At 40.7% G+C, this 19,929-nt stretch overlaps 3 protein-coding genes across 3 annotated transcripts in view; 1 reads left to right on the forward strand and 2 right to left on the reverse strand.

Annotated features, from left to right (window-relative positions):
- STARD9 (StAR related lipid transfer domain containing 9) overlaps window positions 1-4,730 on the reverse strand; it is a 94,269-nt gene extending 89,539 nt beyond the window's left edge. The window contains exon 1 of the mRNA XM_064713867.1: window positions 4,682-4,730. Coding sequence (XP_064569937.1) covers window positions 4,682-4,728 — 47 coding nt within the window. The 5' untranslated portion in view covers window positions 4,729-4,730. The remainder of the gene's footprint in view (window positions 1-4,681) is intronic.
- A 2,724-nt stretch (window positions 4,731-7,454) lies between these two features.
- Window positions 7,455-12,179, reverse strand: HAUS2 (HAUS augmin like complex subunit 2). Its single transcript, XM_064714652.1, has 6 exons — window positions 11,705-12,179; window positions 11,449-11,541; window positions 9,741-9,810; window positions 8,852-8,984; window positions 8,119-8,227; window positions 7,455-7,989 (listed from the first exon to the last, which is right to left on the reverse strand). Exons 1-6 carry the CDS (start codon window positions 12,038-12,040, stop codon window positions 7,840-7,842), a joined length of 891 nt encoding a protein of 296 aa, XP_064570722.1. The 5' UTR covers window positions 12,041-12,179; the 3' UTR covers window positions 7,455-7,839.
- Window positions 12,061-17,813, forward strand: LRRC57 (leucine rich repeat containing 57). The gene is made up of 6 exons (XM_064714651.1): window positions 12,061-12,180; window positions 12,902-13,072; window positions 14,243-14,378; window positions 15,415-15,683; window positions 16,135-16,320; window positions 16,891-17,813. Exons 2-6 carry the CDS (start codon window positions 12,989-12,991, stop codon window positions 16,930-16,932), a joined length of 717 nt encoding a protein of 238 aa, XP_064570721.1. The 5' UTR covers window positions 12,061-12,180; window positions 12,902-12,988; the 3' UTR covers window positions 16,933-17,813.
- The last annotated feature ends 2,116 nt before the right edge of the window (window positions 17,814-19,929 follow it).

Below are 19,929 nucleotides of genomic sequence, written 5' to 3' on the forward strand. Positions count from 1 at the left end.
TATTAAATACATTTGTTTGGAGAGGGATTTCCTTTATAAAACCAAAATTAAAATCTCAACTTTTCTTCTAAAAATCCTAGCTCTACTGTGGAAAAGAAACTTGAAATCCTTAGCAATGCATAACTAATGCAGTTCATAGAGATTTTCAAACAGCAAAAGAGTCTTGGAGGCCGGAGACAACTCTCTCCCACCATCAGGTACCAATTCCAAAACTCATGTTTAACAGAGGGAGAGAGAGGAACAACACTTACTCAACTACCACAACATATAAAAGTAGATAAAAGTCTGCCATTTCTCTATGTGTGAGAGGGCAACAGCACCAAAGTCACAAGGAATATATATATGAAAATATATAAGAAGGAGAACAACAAGCTGCAATCAGCTATTGTTTTAATTTTATTTTGATAAAGCATTTAACATCTGTTATGCATAACATTCAAGGAATGTTTTCTACAAAACTTACAAGTTATCACTCTTGTCAACAGTAAACCACATTGCTATATCTGAGTTCTTGTGGTTACACATGAACATGAAAAACAGCTGATAACACAGTCTATAAAACAGCCATAAGTCTTCCTTGCAAAATAATCCTTTCTTTGTTTACTATAATAGAATTATAAAGAGTAAAGGAGATAGAACACAGCAGAGACTAACTAACAAAGTAAAAACCAATAGTGATTTACTTTGTATCATTTTTAAAATGACCTGAAATTAATCTTAATTTTCCACATACCTTTCCTTTTAAATAGAAATGGATTTAAAATACTCACATCATGATGCACCCATGAATTGAGCTCCTTTCTCTGCTATTCAGTGAAGCTATGGTCAGCACACTGCTCAGGTCAGCCTCCCACACCAAGCCATTTTCTGGAAATTCTGAGTGAGAAACCTTCCCTAAAATTCCCTCCCAGGCATGGGCTAGCTCACCTGAGCTCCTAGGACCTCAAACTTAACTCCTCCATCCCATCCAGTCCTCAAGCCTCATAAACTGCTGCATTCCAGGAAGGCAATTAGAGGGATATGTCGTGCAGAGCAGCACTAACAAGGAAAACAACTGTTGCAGCTCAGATGTGACAGTAAATACCTGCACAGCTGGAAGTGTGGCTCAGCTTTGCTACTTTGCTACCTGGGACTGCCCAGACATTTCTTTGATGCTTTCATTTGCCAGAGTGTGGAGGACAAGGCCAAGAACTCCTGAGAGGACTGGGGGATACATAACTGGCCAGGAGGCTTCAAGTTACATCTCAGAAGCAACACAAAGCAGAAAAAAGACAAAGGGCAGCTTTTGGCTCGATGTTTAGCAACACTTTCAGATGACATGCCTCTGAGGGTCATAGTGGATGGGAAAGTTCATTTGTGAGTCAGTAAAGACACCAGGAAAGACTCTCCCAAATGAGAGCTCTCTCCTTTTTGGGCCAGAGAAGCAGCTGGAAAGTGGAGATGATATTTTCAACAGCATAATATGTTTTATGTTTTGCTTGGTCCTGCACAAGTAACTCCCAAACTTCAGGGCACTATTGCTGAATACTGCAGGGGTTTCTGTAGCATACAAACACCCAACATGTATTAAGTGAGCTACTCAAGCACAAGGAGAGCCCTGGACACAGTACTGAAATACTTGAATACTTTCTCAGCCAGTCACATTGTTTCCAAGTCTGGAGGGTAAGGTGTCCTATCACAGCACCACACTGCAGATTGCAGTGTTCGCATCCTCCACAGAGCAATCAAAAAAGAAAGAGGAACAACATTCTTTCACCTAGTTACATGATAGCATTCAGAGTGTTTCCATCCACAGCTTCTGACTGACAGCCAAAAATAACATTACACTTTCCTTACAAAAGTCTGACATCCAATAGACCAAGCATTAAGATGTCCAGAAATAAACAATAAAGAGATTTCATCAGTTCCCAGCTCCTATTTAATACCTGATTGTTACCTATGGCTATAGACAATTTAATGTACCCATTAAAGCTTCCATGTTTCATTCCAATGGGGAAACATATTTACACAGAGCAAGTATCCATGTAACCACAAAGTAACAAATATTTTTTAGTATGTAGAATAGTAAATGTGTAATAAAGATTTTAAAATGTTACTCTGGGGAAAATATTTGACGGAACTTACACCCAACACTATATTTTGGTGATAAAAAACTCATTTAGTCTGTTACAGAATGACTGATAGCATTATGAAGAACATTGGCTATGGGCTGTTTAAACTTCAGGCAATGAAAACCTGCATTTGTGTAACCATGTTTGTTTTATATCTGTGATGGATTATTTGGCCATAGGAGTTGTCCGTCCAAGAATGCACTGTGTAGATGCCATACAGATGCAGAGAAAAGAGACCACTCTTTGCCTTGTGCTAAATAACAAAAATTTTGACAGCTCCTGCATTAAAATTTTTTTAATGTCTGAGCTTGAAGTAATTTTTCAGATGCAAAACCAACGTTCATCTGCCATTGTAAATTAAACAAAGAGCAGCAATGAGGAAGTCTGCGTGGCAGTCTTGAAAAAACCAATGGACCCATGAGTTCTAGACTTTGCCTGAAGCTTTCCAATTTCTGATACTCTTAAAAGCCAGGTTTAGTATTTTTTGGCTGTAACAGAAAACGTACAAACAGAGTACAGTACTTCAATTCAGTTGAACTGAAATTTTTACTGTGGGAAGTCTCCTTTTTCAAAACACCTAAAAGGTCATAGAAGCTGTGGCAATATGGGTACCCTGTTAGGGCAATTGCAGAGGGTGTGTACAGAGATAGCAGGAGGTTTGTGTGAGGACAGTATGGAAACAGTATAAGAAGATGGAAGAGAGCAGACTTTTAAGCCCACTGAGAATTTTTTTTCCATGTCTATCAAGGTTATTCAAAGCCTTCATATATTTGGTATTTGCCTCTAAGTCATTACATTTGAACCGTGTTGTTCAAATCTAGAAAGCAAGTTCTCCTGTTCACAGAGCATATATAACCACTTTCTTTTCTCATTTATAAAATATAAAAATCCATCTTAAAATGCCTTTGCTGACCTCAGCTGAGGCAGCACAGTAGAAGGATCAACTGGCCTATTGCCTTTGGGGTCAAACACCATGAGACTGGTCTCTGCCTCCCTTCCCATCCCATCTGTTACACCACCACGAGTTGAATAGATGGAATTACTTAACAGTTTCTCTCTCCATTACCCCCTGAGTTTCCACTCTCACCTTCATACATTTCTGAAACATTTCTGTTTCAGCCTCATTAATTCCTCTCATGTGCAGAAAGCTGCCCACCTCTCTGATCCTGCCCTCCTCTCCAAACAGCTGCCCCACAGTAACTACGCCAAAGGTTTTCCTGTTTATCTCACCTTATCTGACAGTTACAGGTGCTGTTTATTGCTATAATGACATATTCAATATTATGTGCTATTTAAACCCACCCCAGAAAAACATGAAGACAGATGTGCTACAACATTCCTCACCAAGGAGGATCTAGTGAGAGGGAAGGTCATGATAAAAATCAACTAATATATCCACGGCTAAAGCAACACCAAGCAATAAAAGTTTAAACTTAGCTTACTTCAATGCTGCAGCTCTTCTCAAAATAGGCCAGTATCTATTAAAATCTGTTCTGTTCACCACTGTACAACATATCAGAGCTATACAACCCAAGTATGATTTTAACTAAAATTATGGACAGAGTATTTTTAAAATCAGTTAGCTTTGACTTAAAGGCAAAGTGTATTGAAAACATGCAAATTAGTTTGCACATTTCCCTTTTCTATTAATACTTGCAGGCTTGTTTGGGGTGGGATTTTAAATTTTATTCAAAACTCTCTGGTGTCCTTTCTTAAAAATGAAATAAAAATCCATAGCCAAATAAGAACAAAAGACTGCAAAATATGCTAGTGTACTGCTGGATAAATGACTAGGCTAGTTTTCTGGCTGGGCAACTCTTCAAGAATCATTTTCTCTACCGCATGAAAGAGTTATTTATCACAAAAGTCCACGCAGTCAGAAGACAACATGAGGGACTCGTACCAAAAAGAAAGGCAGCATCAAATCAAAGACTGGCCCTCAGAGCTTGTACCACTTTTCAAACCATTCCTGTGTGGAGTGCTATAGGATTGCTTTAACAGGAGGAGTAAATCACCAGCCGCTGACATTTGGGCTGCTGGCTTTTTCTCCTCCTTTTCTGCTCCGAATTTCCAAAGTCTGCAAGGTTTTAAGCACGTAATATTTACAAATAACACCAGAGCATTGTGCTACGGCATATTCTTGTTTGTGGGAGTTGTCTTCCAGCTGTAATATGCAACTTTTGGGATTTCCATTGGAGCCAAGTAAGCCGGGGAGGGAGCGGAGCTGAGCGACAATGGGAATATCCGGCTCTGCCTCCCGCTGGAAAAAACAGCAACAACAGAAGGGGAAGGGAAGACTCCTAGACCCTGTATAACAATTGGCCTGTTTCGGGGAGCTCAGGAAGAGGGAAGTCAGCCTAACAGCTCCACTGGTGATTTTTCGAAGCAAACTTTCCAAGCTACTTAGCGAGGCGGCGAGAGGCTGCCGCCTCTCCTGCCGTGCCTCGCTCAGCCGCGGCTGAGCAGCTCCGGGGCGGCGATCCCGCCCCGGCTGACAGGACCCGCGGCACCCGCTCACCCCCGCTGCCGCGGCCCCCGAGCCTCCCGTGCCCCTCCGCGTCGCTCCGCACCTTTTGCTCAGAGGCCGGACCCGCACGGCTACCTTGACGTTGGCCATGGCTCGGCTCACGCCCAGCGGCTGCGGCCGCCCGCGCCCCGGCCCCGCATCCCGGGCGGAGCGGGGAGGAGCGGAGCCGCCCGTCCGTCCGTCCGTCCGTCCCGGCCCGTCCCGCCCCGCCGGGGCGGGCAGGGCAGGAGAGAGCCCGGCCCAGGCAGCCCCCGCGGAGGGAATGCACAGAAACTTGCCCGGGCAGAGAGCAGGCGTTTCGGGGAAAGGCTGCCCGGAGCAGCCGGGCGCAGCCTCTCCAGCGGCCAAACCGCGCTTTTCCGCCTGGGACAGGTCTGCCCGGGAGAGCGGCACCCCCGGAGAAAGAGACGGCGGTTCCGCGCTCCTCCTCAAATTCTCTTTGCAGCAGCAAACCAGCGCGGGTTTTACCCAAGAGTTAATGGGCAAAACCAGCCCGATTAAGGGTGATGCAATTAAAGCATCACTAGGGACGAGCACTGTAAGCCCTCCACATTAATTTGACAGGAATTTAGGGAAGGCAAATATCCCTTCCTTATTAGTGCTAAAGGAAAGGTCTCAAGTGTTTTAGATTCCTTTGGAAACATCCAATCTTCATGTGGGTCGTACTTAGGATCTAAAAGAAAATTTTGAAACTTCCAAAGAACTTTAATTGAAATCAAGATATAGTTGTTGCATTGATTGAAGTTTTGTACTTGGAGTAGTATAAAAGTCACGGAGTTTTAAAAAAATTTATTTTAGAATACTGTCTCGGTCAGCTATGGATGTTACAGGAAGATGCAAGAGCAAATAGCATTGGCATAAAGAAAATGTCAGGCTCAATAGGCAAGTCCTGTTTGATTTTGACAATTCCATTTGCCAATGCAAATTTTTAAACGGACTTCTGGTTTTGCATTTCAAAATATGATAAACTGTGCCATATCTGAATATCATATATGAGAGTTTTAGAGTCCTAAGTTGTTTTTATATTTAAACAACTTCTCTTTTAACTGATTTTTAACTGCTTTTTTGTACTTTATGTATAGTTATTTTCATGAAACAGTTTGCCTTAAACTCCAGAAATGTTATATCTAAAGGAAAAAGGTACCACAATTCAGAAGTTTTCCCAAGTGAAGAATGGCATAAATCCTTGGGTCCCAATACTCCATTCACCACAGAGATGCTAAATGAATACCTACAAGCTGTGAATCACTGTATACTTTGATTTGTCTCTTTTAATCACGCTAAAGAATTAATTGACACATCACTGGCAAATGGCAATTAGCTAAACTCTACCAACTCCAGTCAACTCTTCAAAAGTAGATACAGTAAAAGAAGAAAACACACTCAACTCTTTGGGAAATGGCAAAGAGTTACAATGAACAAACTGACTACAATGTTTTGTAGTCAGTTTGCTCATTGTAACCCTTTGTGCTCCAGAATGATTAAATTGTGCTCTAAAATTATTAAATTACAACAGCTTTAATGTGCCTGATCTAAATCATCACTGTAAGACACCAAAAGTGAGAGTCTAAGCCTAGAATATATATAGAGGTCATTGACTGACAAAAATCACAGAATCAACTAGGTTGGAAAAGACTCAGCTCATTGAGTCCAACCTATGGTCACCTATTGTTCTGTTTTCTCCCATGTCACAGAATGTGCAAAGGATTTTTATTAAAAATGTCAGGGTCTCTGCAGTTGGGTGGAAGAACACCTTGATTGCCACATCTGAAAAAACAGTGACATGGGACTTTGGACTCAAATCCTGTAACAATGTATAGCAAGTGTTGACACAAAGATCCCATTAATGCTTGTGGGACTCAAACACGAGTTTATATTCTTAGATTCTATCTAGTGACATACTGCTTAAACCTAATTCAAATTGTTTCTATCCTCTTAACTTTTCTCAGCAGCAGCAGAGGAGCACCAGCTAATGTTCCTCAACAGCTGTACTGTATAGCTTACACAGTATGCTAGAGAATTGTTAAACTGGATGTCTTGCATTCACACTCTGCAGAATGGTTACAAAGATTAAAATGAGATTCTCAGAAAAGTTTAAATATAAAACAGACCAAATACAAGTAAGTTTTAGTAGAGTGTGCTCAACAAAGAGACAAAGAGTTCTTCATTAATTCTACTTTAAGTTTATATGCAATAATCAGATAAACTTGTGAACTTTGTGCTACCGAGCCACCCAGTGGTTACTTTGAGAAAGCAAAACGCTCTTATTTCAGCAGTAGGAATCAACAGGTGGACGTTCACATAACAAATGATACAACAGTAGAAAGGAATACATCTGCACCGCTACTGTGTCTATTTCACATCCTGAATACAAAACCGGGCACCCTCCAAAGACAACCAGCTATCCTGGATTATAGATGTCCTGCTGGTGACATTGTACCAACCCATCTCTTCATGAGGGCTACAAATTGGGACAATCAATGGTTTTGATAAACTGTCAATCTTACTCATGGAACAAGAGTTTTATTCTAAGTGGGACACTGAAAATCGGGCAAACAACAGAAAAAGAGAATCTGAAGAATATATTTATCATTACCATTGAAGCATGGTTTCCAAATCAGTAGATCTGTCATATATTAGCAAGTCCATTTCCTGCTTTCCCACAAAACCACATCAGTCATAATAAACTGTAATTTAAAACTTATTTAATTTCTTGATTGGAACTCCTATAGAAGCATAAGCTTGGACCTAAGACTTTGCTCCGTAATTTTAATTATAGGATTTTGTAACAAAATTAAAAGCTGAAGAAACTGACCTTTTGAAATCTAGTGCTTTTATTAAAGTTTTATGGAAACATACAAAATACAAGTGTTTTATCAAGATGCTTACAAAAATGAATTGAGATACTATAGCAAGTGCAAAAAAAACTGAAACAATTTTCCATTGAAGATATAGGCTCCAAGGGACCCCTATTTAACTATTCCAGAAAGGAACTCTTTTAACAGGTTTCTCAGTAGCCTATCTTCCTATGAGCATTGCCCTTTTTTTTAGTAAATAGTTGGAGAACTGTTACTTAATAACAGAAATATAACTACCAACAAAGACTCTGTTGGATTAAAAGAGACCTATGTTTCAGTTTTCACAGAAGACTCTAAGAATGTAGTTCTTTGAGTAGTCATCCAAGTTGAGGAAAAGGATTTGTTAGATTAAAGATAAACCAAAGTCCAAGTCAGCAGTATTGCGTACATTGTTAGAATACACTTCTTTCTGCAGTTCTTCCCATTTCAGTATTTGCTCTGTCAGCTCCCTCAATTCTATCATGAGCACCTCTGTTTTTGACAAAGTGGTGTCCTGAAACAGAAAAGGGGTGGATTTAGTCTCTATACATCCTGTCAGCACATAGAAGTAACCTAAACAACCAAACAGCACTGCATTTTTCATGCTGGAGAAGACAGCTGGCTCAATTCTTTTACTACTCACCATGTTGTTCATCATATGTGGTACCTGAGGGATGCTTCTCACAGACTGCAAATGGCTTTCAAGCTTCTCAATGAAAGTCACAGCCTCATTCAACAACTCTACTATAGACCTGTAACCAAAAAGGAGCTCAAAAGTTGTGCTAAACAACAAAAATTTATTACTTAAAAGTTCTTTTTCATTGCCCTGCTTTTCTTAATCCCCTTTTACAGCTTTATGCAAGTTCCTAAACATCTAATTAATTTTTCTGCAATCACACTTCTTGTATGACTCTTAGCAACAAGCAGGGCAAGAATTACAGAAGTAAACTCCTTCAGTACCTGGGCTAGATTTTTAGACTGTAAGAAGAAGGACTATGCATGTCTGGGAATTAGTCACGTTTAGTTCCAAGCAAGCAACAGTGGAACAAAGACACCCAACGCTAAAGTAACAACTCCTGCTTGGGAGAAGCATAACAAACCCAGCATGTAACACATTTGTTTAAAACAACACATCACAACTTGTTCTGTAGACTTCTAAAGACAAGACCAATAACCTCAGTAAATGTTCATAAAATATGTATCACTTCCTTTCTATGAATTTACCAATGAGTAAACTACCCACTTTTAGATGAGGTTTTGCTACCATTTTTAATGTCTACCAGTGGAAAATTATTGAAAACATGATTTTTACTGTCTGTTAGTTCAAATTAACTGGGCCTCCTGCAAACAAGAAAAATTATTTTCTGTGTACCTACTTGTGATAGGTAGCCTCAATAGGCAGGCTTTCTTGACATCTGTGTTTGAGCAACCTCTTTCTGAGATCCCTCTTCTCTTTCAGTATGGCTTCCAGGTGTCTGTTCATATCTTGCAAAATCTCACACTTTTTCCCTATAAAATAAAATTGCAAAGTTGAACCTATTGTCCTGCTAAAACAAGAGAAAGATTTCTCCTGAAGATAGAAAGGAAAATACTGACCTATTGCAGTGGACATTCAAGGGACATTAATCAGAATGGCTTTTCTTGGAGCATGTATGATTTAGTACCAGCATTTGTGACTCAAAGTCACAATACCTACTTTTTAGAGATTGATATACTTGCTTTACGTTATCTATAGCTCTAAGTAAATTCTCTGTGAGATAAAGTCAACTATATCATAGCACTGTGAAGTATCATAACAGATTTCACTGGTCTAGCACAACAGCAGCAAGCTAGAATATTTTTAAGCAAACATAAAATTGTAGTGGACAAAATGTGCAATAACAGAGAAATCAATGCACGTACTCCCCAATTGCTAAATTAAAAATGTAGCAAGTTTGAGAGGATAGAGATGCAACAGCAATACACTGAGTTTCTGGAAAAGAAGCAGAGTAGCACATGCAGGTCAATGGTAACTGATGGTGCACTGACCCCGGGGAGCTGACCACACCTCCCACATGGGAGTTACACATGGACCTTCTATGAGACAGCAGAGTGCAAGCTCAACTAGTATGGAAACATGCTTTAGGTCTTAATACCTACCACCTCTAACAAGTTATTCAGAGATGACTGCTGCAATAACTTCTGGAAGTGTCATGTACTCAGACAAAACATTATTCTGCTGCTAATTTAAGACTCTTGGTTTTTCTATGGTACAACTGCACTTACCTAAGTAAAAATGGTGAGTAATGTCTGCTGTCTCATTCTCCAACTGCAGCATTTCAGTTTTCAGTTTTATCTACAACAGCAATAACATCAAAGGAAAATGCATTTTTAACATACTTATCCAGACACTGTTGACTCTCCTGGGGTGGAGGAGAAAGTGGCAGCATAGGGAGAGCATGTGTGTGAAAGAGGGTGAGCATCAGCACAGGAACATGTTGCCCTGCTCTCTGGAGAATTTCTACTACTAGGTGGGACTTTTTTGGTCAATAAAAAAAAGGTGGTTTAAAAAGACAAACCTAAATAATTTGGAGATTTGTGGTGGAAAAGACAGATCCTGTAACTCATTCCTAAACCGCAGAACTTATGATAGAATGGCTTGGATTGAAAGGGCCCTAAAAATCATCTAGTTTCAAGCCCCTGCCAATGGGTAGGGATATCACCCACCAGACTAAGTTGCTCAGACCCCTCTAACCTGCCCCTGAACACTTTCAGGGATGGGGAATCCACAGCTTCTCTAGGCAACCCGTCCCAGTGTATCACCACCATCACAGTAAAGATTTTTTTCCTAAAATCTAATCTAATCTAATTTCTTTTATTTTAGTTTAAACCCATTCCTCCCTGTCCTAGCATTTTCTGCTTGTGGAAAAAGTCACTCTCCCGCTTTTCTTAAGTCCCCTTTAAGTACCAGATGGCTGATGAACAATCCCTGCTCTCTGAGTCTGTTTTTGTAGGAGAGGTGTTCCAGCCCTTGCATAATCTTTATGGCTCTCCTCTGGAACTGCTCCAACAGGTTCACTTCTCTCCTGCTCTGAGGATCCCAGACCTGGACACAGCACTTAAGTGGGGTCTCACAAGGGCAGAAGAGGAGAATCCTCTCCCTGGCCCTGTTGGCCACATTGCTTTTGATGCAGCCTAGGATGTGGTTGGCTTTCTGGGCTGTGAGGGCACATTGCCAGGTCAGGTCCTACTTTTCATCCACAAGAAACCCCAACTCCTTTCTGCAGTGCTGCTCCCAATGAGTTCATCTCCCAGCCTGTACTCATGTCTGGGATTGCCCTGACCCAGGTGAAGGATTCCACATTTAGTCTTGTTGAGCCTCATGAGGTTTTTGGAGCCTATTTCTCAAGCTTGCCCAGTCCCTCTGGATGGCATCCCATCCTTCTGCTGTGCCCAGGGCTCTTCTCCTGCCAATTTCTTAATCACTGAATAGTCTACCCTTCAAACCCATGTCTCTCCTACTTATATCTCTTACAAAGCAGTTTCACAGTCTATGTAGTGTCTAAACCAACATTACAAAGTACAAGGCAACAGCCTAAAATCAGCCTCACTTAATGCAGTACGAAATGTCTGAGGTTACTGCCTGCTAACCAACAAAATTGCCTACAAAGAGACACATTTTTGAGTAGTGAAGTAAACTACAAATTATCCTTTATTGTTCAGTTTCTTGAAAAAAATTCAGGTAACACCTTAGTCAAAGGTGCAGTCTACCGAATCCTTCTACTTACATCCTAAAATTTTGTTTCATAGTTTTATTTTCTTTATGACAACTCAGTCCACTGGGAAGAAAAAAATGCCAACTGTTAAACAGCTGAACTATTAACAAATCCCTCATAACATGAAACAACATGCCATGTGGCAGTCTGATATTTCATCAGGGCCCTCTATTACCTCCAGGTATTGAAGCGTACACTGACAATAGTAAAGGCTGTACCTCATTAATTTCAGCTTCCATGTTTACCATTTCTTCCATCTCTGCGAATTTTGCAAAGCACGGCATTCTTCTGCAAGTTAAATCCAAGGTTTCCTTTGAAAGTAAGACAACAGGAAAAATGCAATCAGCAGCACGAACGCACCGGGCAAATGCTCCATAGTGACTTGTAGTAGTTTAAAGCTGTTTCTCTCCCGCGCTCGGCAATACGGCCCAGCTCAGGAGAGCAGCGCTACCCGCGGCGCTGTCCCGGCGGTACCTGGCTCACGGTGCCCGCCGCCACGCACCGCTCCAGCAGCGCGGCCACCGCCGAGCGCTGCGAGGGCCGGGGCGCGCCGGCGCCCTGCTCCTCATCGCTCTCCTCGCTGAGGCACTCCGGCTCCGGCTCCAGCTCGGCATCGCCATTCAGCTCGGAGTCGGAGCTGAGCTCGGAATCGGAGCTGAGTTCGGAATAGGAGCTGAGCTCGGAATCGCAGCTGAGCTCGGGCTCGCCCGCCCCGCAGGGCAGGGGGCGGAGGCTGCGCCTGAGCCTGGCGGCGGCCACGGACGAACGCCTGGCGACCGGCAGGAACACAGGGCGCTTGAAGGCCGCCATGGCGGGCGTGGCAGGAACGGCGCTGACACGCGTCCGGTTCCGGGCGGGCGCTGCGGGAGCGGCGGTTCTGGAAGGGCGGAGCGCGGGGGACGGGCCGGGGCTCCGCCGCCGCGGAGCGTCTGCCAGCGGCGCCCGGACAGGTGCGTTGGGCCTGGCCAGGCCGGGCCCGGCGGCTCCCGGCCCTGCGGGGATCGGGGCCGGAGCAGCCGGGCGGGGTTGGGGCGGGGGGAGCGCGGCCTGCTGCGGGCCAGGGCTGGCCTCGCCGCTTGCCGGGGGTACCGCGACGGCGGGGAGCGCGTCTCCGATCGCCGCTGCTTCCGTGCTTTCCCCAGGCTTCACTGCCCACCGCCCGGTGCGAACCCGGCACTAATCCCGGGCCTGTGACCCGTGCGCCCTGGGATTAAACTCCGCTGGGGTTACGGAGGTGGGCGTCGTGTCTCTGCTGATATGCACGGCAGAGGAGTCCGCTCTCTAAATAGAGTAAAGGTCTCAAAAAAGCCCAAATAAAACAATAGCTGTGTCGGTGTGTCGGCAGGCCAGCGCTGGTAGATGCCAAAGAAATCACAACCCGTCTCCGTGGAGAATCTCCTTAGGCGCGGGGCCTCGAAAGAGGGAAAATACAGAAATGTGCAGTTTTCTCACTTAGTTTTGACTGTGCTTGTTGCATAGTTTCAGTAATCAAACTGCTGTAAGGAATACACCTTAATCTAGGTAAACCTAGGTAAACCTTTATACTTCCAGGTTTTAGTTATGAGGGAGATGAAAACAAAGCAGTGAAGAAATGGTTCGTTGTGTCAGAATGCTTGTAGTGCTGGGGGGGACAGTGCACATAAAATGACTTTTTAATTTGCTTTATCACAGAGACTTTGGATTGCAGTTCTCTAGCACAGAGTAAAACTGGCTGACACCATCACTTGAACTCCGTGTGCTTGACAGAGAACTGTTAGGATGGGAAATAGTGCACTAAAAGCCCACCTGGAGACAGCACAGAAAACTGGTGTATTTCAGCTAACGGGAAAGGGACTTACTGAGGTAATGTACTGGGAGGGGAAACATGGCTGTTTGTGTGTATGATTGAGGGGAAACATGGTTTGTGTGTATGATTGACACTTTCAGAGAGAAATTCACACTTGTGGTTGTAATGCACTTGCATACATGTATTTCCTATAAGCAGTCATGAAAAATATTTCAAGTTTGTTTTTGCTTTTCCCATTTTTGCTTGCCTTGTCTTCTGCTTGAGGATTTATCTGTCAGGGCACTTATATCAGCGTATGCTTTACAGTGCACATATGCTCAAAAAATACTAGCTATGATGTGCTTTTAGAAAATGGCTGTAAACTCGAGGGGGAAAATATGAATTTTATAACTTAGAGAGATACTCCACAATTTGTCACATTTAGGTGCTTATGCTATATTTAGTTATAGCCATATGAATAGTCTGTACAGGCTGTTCATTGGGCTGGCAGCAAGCATCCTGAAAGTTTATTATATTGGAAATTATCTTAACTTAGACACAATTGCAGAAAAAGCCAGAATGTCGTGGAAACCTAAGTCAAGCAACAATTCACAGGATGGCCAAAAATAACTCTATATTACAGTAACTTTCCAAGCCTTTTCTGACATATCTTCTTCCACTGTCCTACCTCCTCACTTCACTTTTTCTCTGTCAAGCCAAAGGAGGATCAAAACCACTGGCTTATTCACCAGGACTCCTTGATGGTGATTGTCAGGTTTTCTTTATTCACCTGAGGGCCAAGACTCAGTACCAAAGTGGTACAGGATGTAAATAAGAATAAGGGAAATGGTATACATAGTTATTTAAAAAGGAAAGCAGGAGAAAAATTCTCATATCATACTCTGCTAAAATATAGAGTTATTAACTGGCTATAGAGTATTTTAAAGGATAGGCATGTTTAAAGAAACACATAGGAGGATGAAAATGTAATGTTTTAAATTTTACTTATTTGAATGAAAAACTGCTCTTGTAGATGTTAGTGTTTTCTTTTCCCTTTCCCCTCTCCAGATGAAAAAATATTTTAAAAAATATGTGATAAACAAATTTGCTAATCACACTGTGGTGCTTGGACATTGTGATACATATGACAGTATGCAACAGTGAGACAATTAAAATTTTATCTGTATGACTTGAACATTCAAATTTGTATTAACTCTTTAAATACTGTATCTTTTTTCCCCCAATAGTTTCCTGAAGATCTGCAGAAGCTAACAAGCAACTTAAGGACAATAGACTTGTCAAACAACAAAATAGAGCTCTTGCCACCTCTCATTGGAAAATTTTCCTTTTTGAAGAGCCTTGCTCTAAACAACAACAAACTGAGTATGCCTGCTAATTAATATCTCCACTGATTTTTAAAATAATAACTAATTTTCTCTATCCAAAACTAAATTTAATTATTTAACTCTCACAAGATGTAAATGGGGAGTTTAGTCACCTAAACTGAAATCTTTGGAGTTTTTGTACAGGATAAAAAACTCTCCATCATAAATTCTACAAAACTAGAATATTGCTGCTTAGTGTATTATCAATTTTACAATGACACATGAGTACTTAAACCCATAGAGGTTTTGTGCTGTGACTTAATCTGACTTGAGGATTTAACAGTGCCAGATGGTTTAGTACTTGCCTAGAGAACAGGTAATGAAGATGACATGTAGACAGTGTTGCTGGCCATTCAGCTGTTGTTACTGTTTCTGTTAAACAAACATCCATCATTATGGAAAAAACACAATGAGGAAACTAGGGGTTTTATGCATTAATTATGTATTATCTGGCTTTTTGAAAGAACAAAGATAATTTACAAACCTGATTGACTCTATAGTGCAGCTCAGGAGTGTTAGAGGTTATGCACATGTGTAGGTGTAAAGAGAGATAAATGGATGCCAGCAGACCTTACCTGGTGGTGTTTGTGTGCTGGTATGACACAGTATGAATAATCTAACTTACTTCTATAAGTTGAGTAATACCTTTAAAGGGCAAAGGTGTAAATTTTGTGGTATTTCAAGTGTCATAGAATGCATTGGCAGAAGTAAGGACTAACATAAGTTAGTTAAGACTGTAACTGACAGGCTAAAATATTCAGAACTGAAGTGATTTCACACTGTGATTTGAAGGTCTGCCTTGTCTGCAGATTATTTTTGATACATTTATGGATGATGGTTAAAAAAGCACATGTTGTCTGTGGGCTTAAGTTTCTGTGCAGGGATCTGTGCTTTCACTGGAAATTGGGGAGGAATTCAGTAGTGAGAAATTGCTTAATATAGCACTGTTCTCCCTGCAGCAGCTCATTTGAATTAAATGGGTATGAATGTTTACTGCTCTTGAGGTCATATGTTTTTCTGTCATTTTTCTCTAGCTGCTTTACCTGAGGAGCTGTGTAAACTGAAAAAACTGGAAACACTACACTTGAATGGCAATCACTTGAGGCAGCTACCTGCTGCATTTGGACAACTTTCAGCTCTCAAAACCCTGAGCCTTTCTGGAAACCAGCTTCGGACTGTGCCCACACAACTCTCTGGTCTTCGCCATTTGGATGTGGTAGATCTTTCAAAAAACCAGATCCAAAATGTCCCCGACACTGTGGGAGAACTGCAGGCTATCGAACTCAATTTAAATCAGAATCAGGTCTGGTAACTGAGATGTTGTGGGAATGTAGATTTAGGACTTAGTACAGCCATGGAACATCAGATGAGACCATCAAAACTTTACAGTTAAAAGACATCTCCTGGACACAACTCAAATGAGGAATCATAACTAGATTTTCTGTACCAATACATCAACTGCCTGATTTGATGAACAAAAAAATCCTGAATTTAGTCATGCAGAAAAATATTTGAACAGTTCTTGAGTAGGAATGTGATAAAGATATGTGTAGGTTGCTTGTCATCATGGAATAAAAAAAGTTATTTTGATTTTTGATAATTTGTTACTTATGCATTGCTTTTAAGTACTTGCTGATGATGTACCTTATATTTACAATATGGTAGTTGTTCTGTGTAAGTGGGAGACAGATCACTTATTAATTATTGATCACTACCATTTTAATCCCATTTGTCTTTTCTTTTTATTTCACAAGATTTCCCAGATCTCGATGCAGATCTCCCACTGTCCACGCCTCAAAGTCTTGCGTTTAGAAGAAAATTGTCTAGAACTCAACATGCTGCCTCAGAGTATCCTCAGTGATTCCCAGATCTCACTGCTTGCAGTAGAAGGCAACCTTTTTGAAATCAAGAAACTCAGAGAACTGGAAGGTTATGACAAGGTTTGTGTTTTGTTTTGGGGTATTTTGTCTTCTTTTAAGAAACTTCTGGTGAAGTCCTTACTCAGAATGCTAAGCATTTATGCTGGTGAATAAAAGCACCAAATAGTCCGTTGGTGGTGTCACTGCTACTGGATTCATAACTAACCTCTGAAAACGTCTCCAGGAGTTCTTCAAAGGTAATTTCCTTGTAGGATTCAGCGTCAGTGTTCTTTCATCAGCATCTCTTGAAGAGTAGCTAATAATGACAAGCGTGTCTTCACTTAGATGTGACAAAAAATAAAGGATGCTTTGAATTATACAGCATTCGTTAAGTATTTAATATTAGTTCATCCTTAACACTGGTGATCTGACCATTAATCTGAATTGCAGCAAATGCCAGAAATGCCAGAAATGTTTTGGGGGTGTCTTTGTTTGAAATTAAAGCTCTAATAGCTATGCCCAGCATTTAAAAATGTGCTTTAATGCAGACTGTTTTTGAGTCTGAGAGCAGAAGCTCAGCTGCTTTTAGTAGTTATGAATCCTCTATTAATTTCTGAAAAAAATCATAGATTTTTTTTTTTTTGTCTGTAGTACATGGAACGGTTTACTGCTACAAAGAAGAAGTTTGCATGATCACTATTCTGATCCTTCTACAACTAATAAGAAGACTTAGACTAGAAGCATCTGCTTCACTGACTTGAACCAAGACCTATGAAGGAAACGATCAGAGTACTCCTCTTCTAGTAATCTGAAACAGCCTGTTAAGACCACATTGAATAAACTTGAACTAGAGAATATAGGTATTGAACTGATGAACCTGCCCAGGGGCCAGTTTTGATTTTTGTGCCACAATAGCTTTTAACACAGTACATGTTTTCCTTTGTCAGGGCTTGTTCTTTCACAGAGAAAGGGAACAAGCATTTCAAAGTTGCCAGTTCCCTTTTGTCAGGAAGCTGGCTGTTGATTTGTAAGAGGATTATTTCTTCTAGAAACATTTTTCCATGATAGCACATGGAAGCTCTACCACCAAAGCACTGTATGTCTTGCAGTAAGCACTGTTCTGCAGAGAACTTTTACAAATAAGGTTTTAGTTTATAACTTAAGTTGTTTGTTTTTTTAATGAAGCACAAATAGTTGTGGTTAAGTTAAATGTTTCATTAACAGCTTCCAGTAAACAAATTGTGGTTTGAGCATCCTTAATTTATATTTTACTATACAGGCTTTCTTTTCCCATAAGCAAGAATTGCACTACAGTCCACTTTTGCTTGAGCTGTATAAAATAAAAATTAGGTTCATCTTCAGTGTATTCAGTAAATATGTATATTGCTAGAAAATATATCCTTGCACTGACTCCTTGTGTACAGAGCAATGCTGAAGGTTTTAGTCGTCAGCCCACTGCTGCTGCCTTATTACCAAAAGCACCTAGGAAGAGCTAAAAATGTATGCAATTATGTAACTTATACTGAAAAGGAAAATGTACTTGTATATTTTAGTAAATTATTTTCAAAAAATCAGTTCAAATTTTTTTGCTGTAACTGTTGTCATTTTATTTGGTAGTACTAAGATGTCACTGAAAGCCCTCACTTAGCTACTTGAGTCTGTCAGTTATTGGTAACAGCTACACTTCAACATTACACCCATAATTATGATTAGCAATAAGTGTTTCTTGTGTGAGATGCGCAGAGAAGCATTTATTTCCCTGACCCTGTTGCCATTTTATTTCAGTTCTTACATAGCAATATGTAGTGTAGAAGAAGAGTGTTTTAGGGGACATCAGCTCCTTATTCAAAGGATGGATGTGACTGATCATTTAACAGGGAACCAGCTGTACTAAGATTCCCCATTCCAGCTATTCCATAGTAGAAAAACCTACTAGCTTCTTGACAGAAGCAGCTGACAGCTGACCATGCTTATGAGACTACTTTGTTTTGGGAGGCATAACCAGGGAAGTGCTTTAAGAACACTTATGTCTTACCATGATGCAAGGTCCTGTATAGTTAGAAATCTATTCAACTTCATACTAATAGATTCCACAGATTAGGACATGAAAATTGAATAGTGAATAAAGCCTTCACACATGTTCTAAATTTTAGCTCCTTCTGCTTGATACCTAAATCCCATTTAGCTTTTTTCTTTCTAGAGTTTTGCTGAGACATCAACAGAACAAATTAGCAGTTAGCAGATTCCCCCTTTGCATTCACCAAAGAAGTGGTCTACCATCAGTATGTACAAACTTGGCAGCACTGTGCTGCAGTGGCATTTTGGTTTAACAATTTTTTAACTGAAAGCATCTGTGCTCAGAGATGCTGCTTCTCTCATTTAACATGTGTTTATCAGGGGTCTTCTTTTCTATTCAGCAACAATGTGCAAGAAGAGATGCTAGAACAGAACCATTGAAAATTATGGAGTTAGGATTGCTATTAAAAAATCTTACAATTGTGGGAAGAATTTCACTAAATCATTATTTCTTTTTTATGATCACTAGTACATTTAGAAACCTTTCAATTGCTCATTGTTAGTCTCCTTTGCTGCCTTGGAGTTATGACAGGTATCAAGCTTTTTTAGAGCAAAATGGAGAAAGCGCCACATAAAATACTGATTGGAACCAAGTTAGTCCTAATTAACTAAACTTGTTCCAGAACAGAAGAAGACATATTTCTGTTGCAAGGAAAAATTAACTGACTGATGCCTTGCCTGTTTTAACTCACAGCAATGTACTGTGACTAAGTCACATAGTAGAATGCTGTTTTAGGCATTTCAGCACTCTAACCTATTAGTATTTTTATATTGGGACTTTGTGTTTTCTCTTCTCATCACCCCCACCCTGCAACAAACGAAACTATAAACCAATTTTATTTCTGCGCACAATTTTGCTTGCAGCTTTTTAATTTTGGAATTACTGAGGTAGAACATTACCCTAGTTAACAATATAAACAATTTGTGTATTTTGTTTCAGACCTACATCCCTTGCTCTCTCATTTTCTACTGCAGTAAGACACACATTTCATCCATCTATTCCACCAGCATTTAGACACTGCATTGCTTCGAATGCAGCAAAGATGAATTAGCAACTGCAGGTCATTGTATGGGGTGAACAGCAAGTTGTTTCACCATACAGCATTCACAGAGGTGAGTTCTGCAAGTAGCTGCACAAGCAGCATGTCCTGCAGGTCATAATACAGTTATTGGTCTGCTAAAAAGCTGTCTTTCATCAAGGAGTAGACTAGCTTGAATTTACCAATTATTGTCGTTAAAGTGTGGAAATGGAATGAAATCTTGAAATCAGAGGACAGAGCTGAACAAACACTCCAGAAAGGGGATATGGTCAATTGAAACTGAAATCGAAAAATCCAGAAAATTTTAAATGGAGTGACTACAACCAATTGTACCAAGATGAAATTGGGTATAGGGAAATAGACCAAAAGTAGTGAAAATTATTCCTTTTGAAATCCCTAAAATCAGGAATGAAAGGGAAACAAAGACACAGAAGAGAAACAGAAGAATTGAAATTGCAGGGGGAAAAAAAACCAACCTGACACCCATGGGACATGTGCTGCCTCCTCATAATAGTTATGTAAGCAAGCTGTCCCTACTTTCTTTTCCTGGTTACTGGTAGATATTAGATAGTAT

This window comes from Zonotrichia leucophrys, chromosome 5, assembly GCF_028769735.1.
Source record: "Zonotrichia leucophrys gambelii isolate GWCS_2022_RI chromosome 5, RI_Zleu_2.0, whole genome shotgun sequence".
Taxonomy (NCBI): domain Eukaryota; kingdom Metazoa; phylum Chordata; class Aves; order Passeriformes; family Passerellidae; genus Zonotrichia; species Zonotrichia leucophrys.

Bases quoted from the DNA above. Each gene is read 5' to 3' on its own strand.
- HAUS2 (XM_064714652.1), bottom strand. From the start codon at position 12,040: ATGGCGGCCTTCAAGCGCCCTGTGTTCCTGCCGGTCGCCAGGCGTTCG. The intron at 8,985-9,740 runs GTAAGTGCAGTT...TTTATTTTATAG, and splicing joins TACTCACCATTTTTACTTAG to GGAAAAAGTGTGAGATTTTG. The intron at 8,228-8,851 runs GTAGGTACACAG...TTTTGGTTACAG, and splicing joins ATTGAGGCTACCTATCACAA to GTCTATAGTAGAGTTGTTGA.
- LRRC57 (XM_064714651.1), top strand. From the start codon at position 12,989: ATGGGAAATAGTGCACTAAAAGCCCACCTGGAGACAGCACAGAAAACT. The intron at 14,379-15,414 runs GTATGCCTGCTA...ATTTTTCTCTAG, and splicing joins TCTAAACAACAACAAACTGA to CTGCTTTACCTGAGGAGCTG. The intron at 15,684-16,134 runs GTCTGGTAACTG...TTATTTCACAAG, and splicing joins TCAATTTAAATCAGAATCAG to ATTTCCCAGATCTCGATGCA.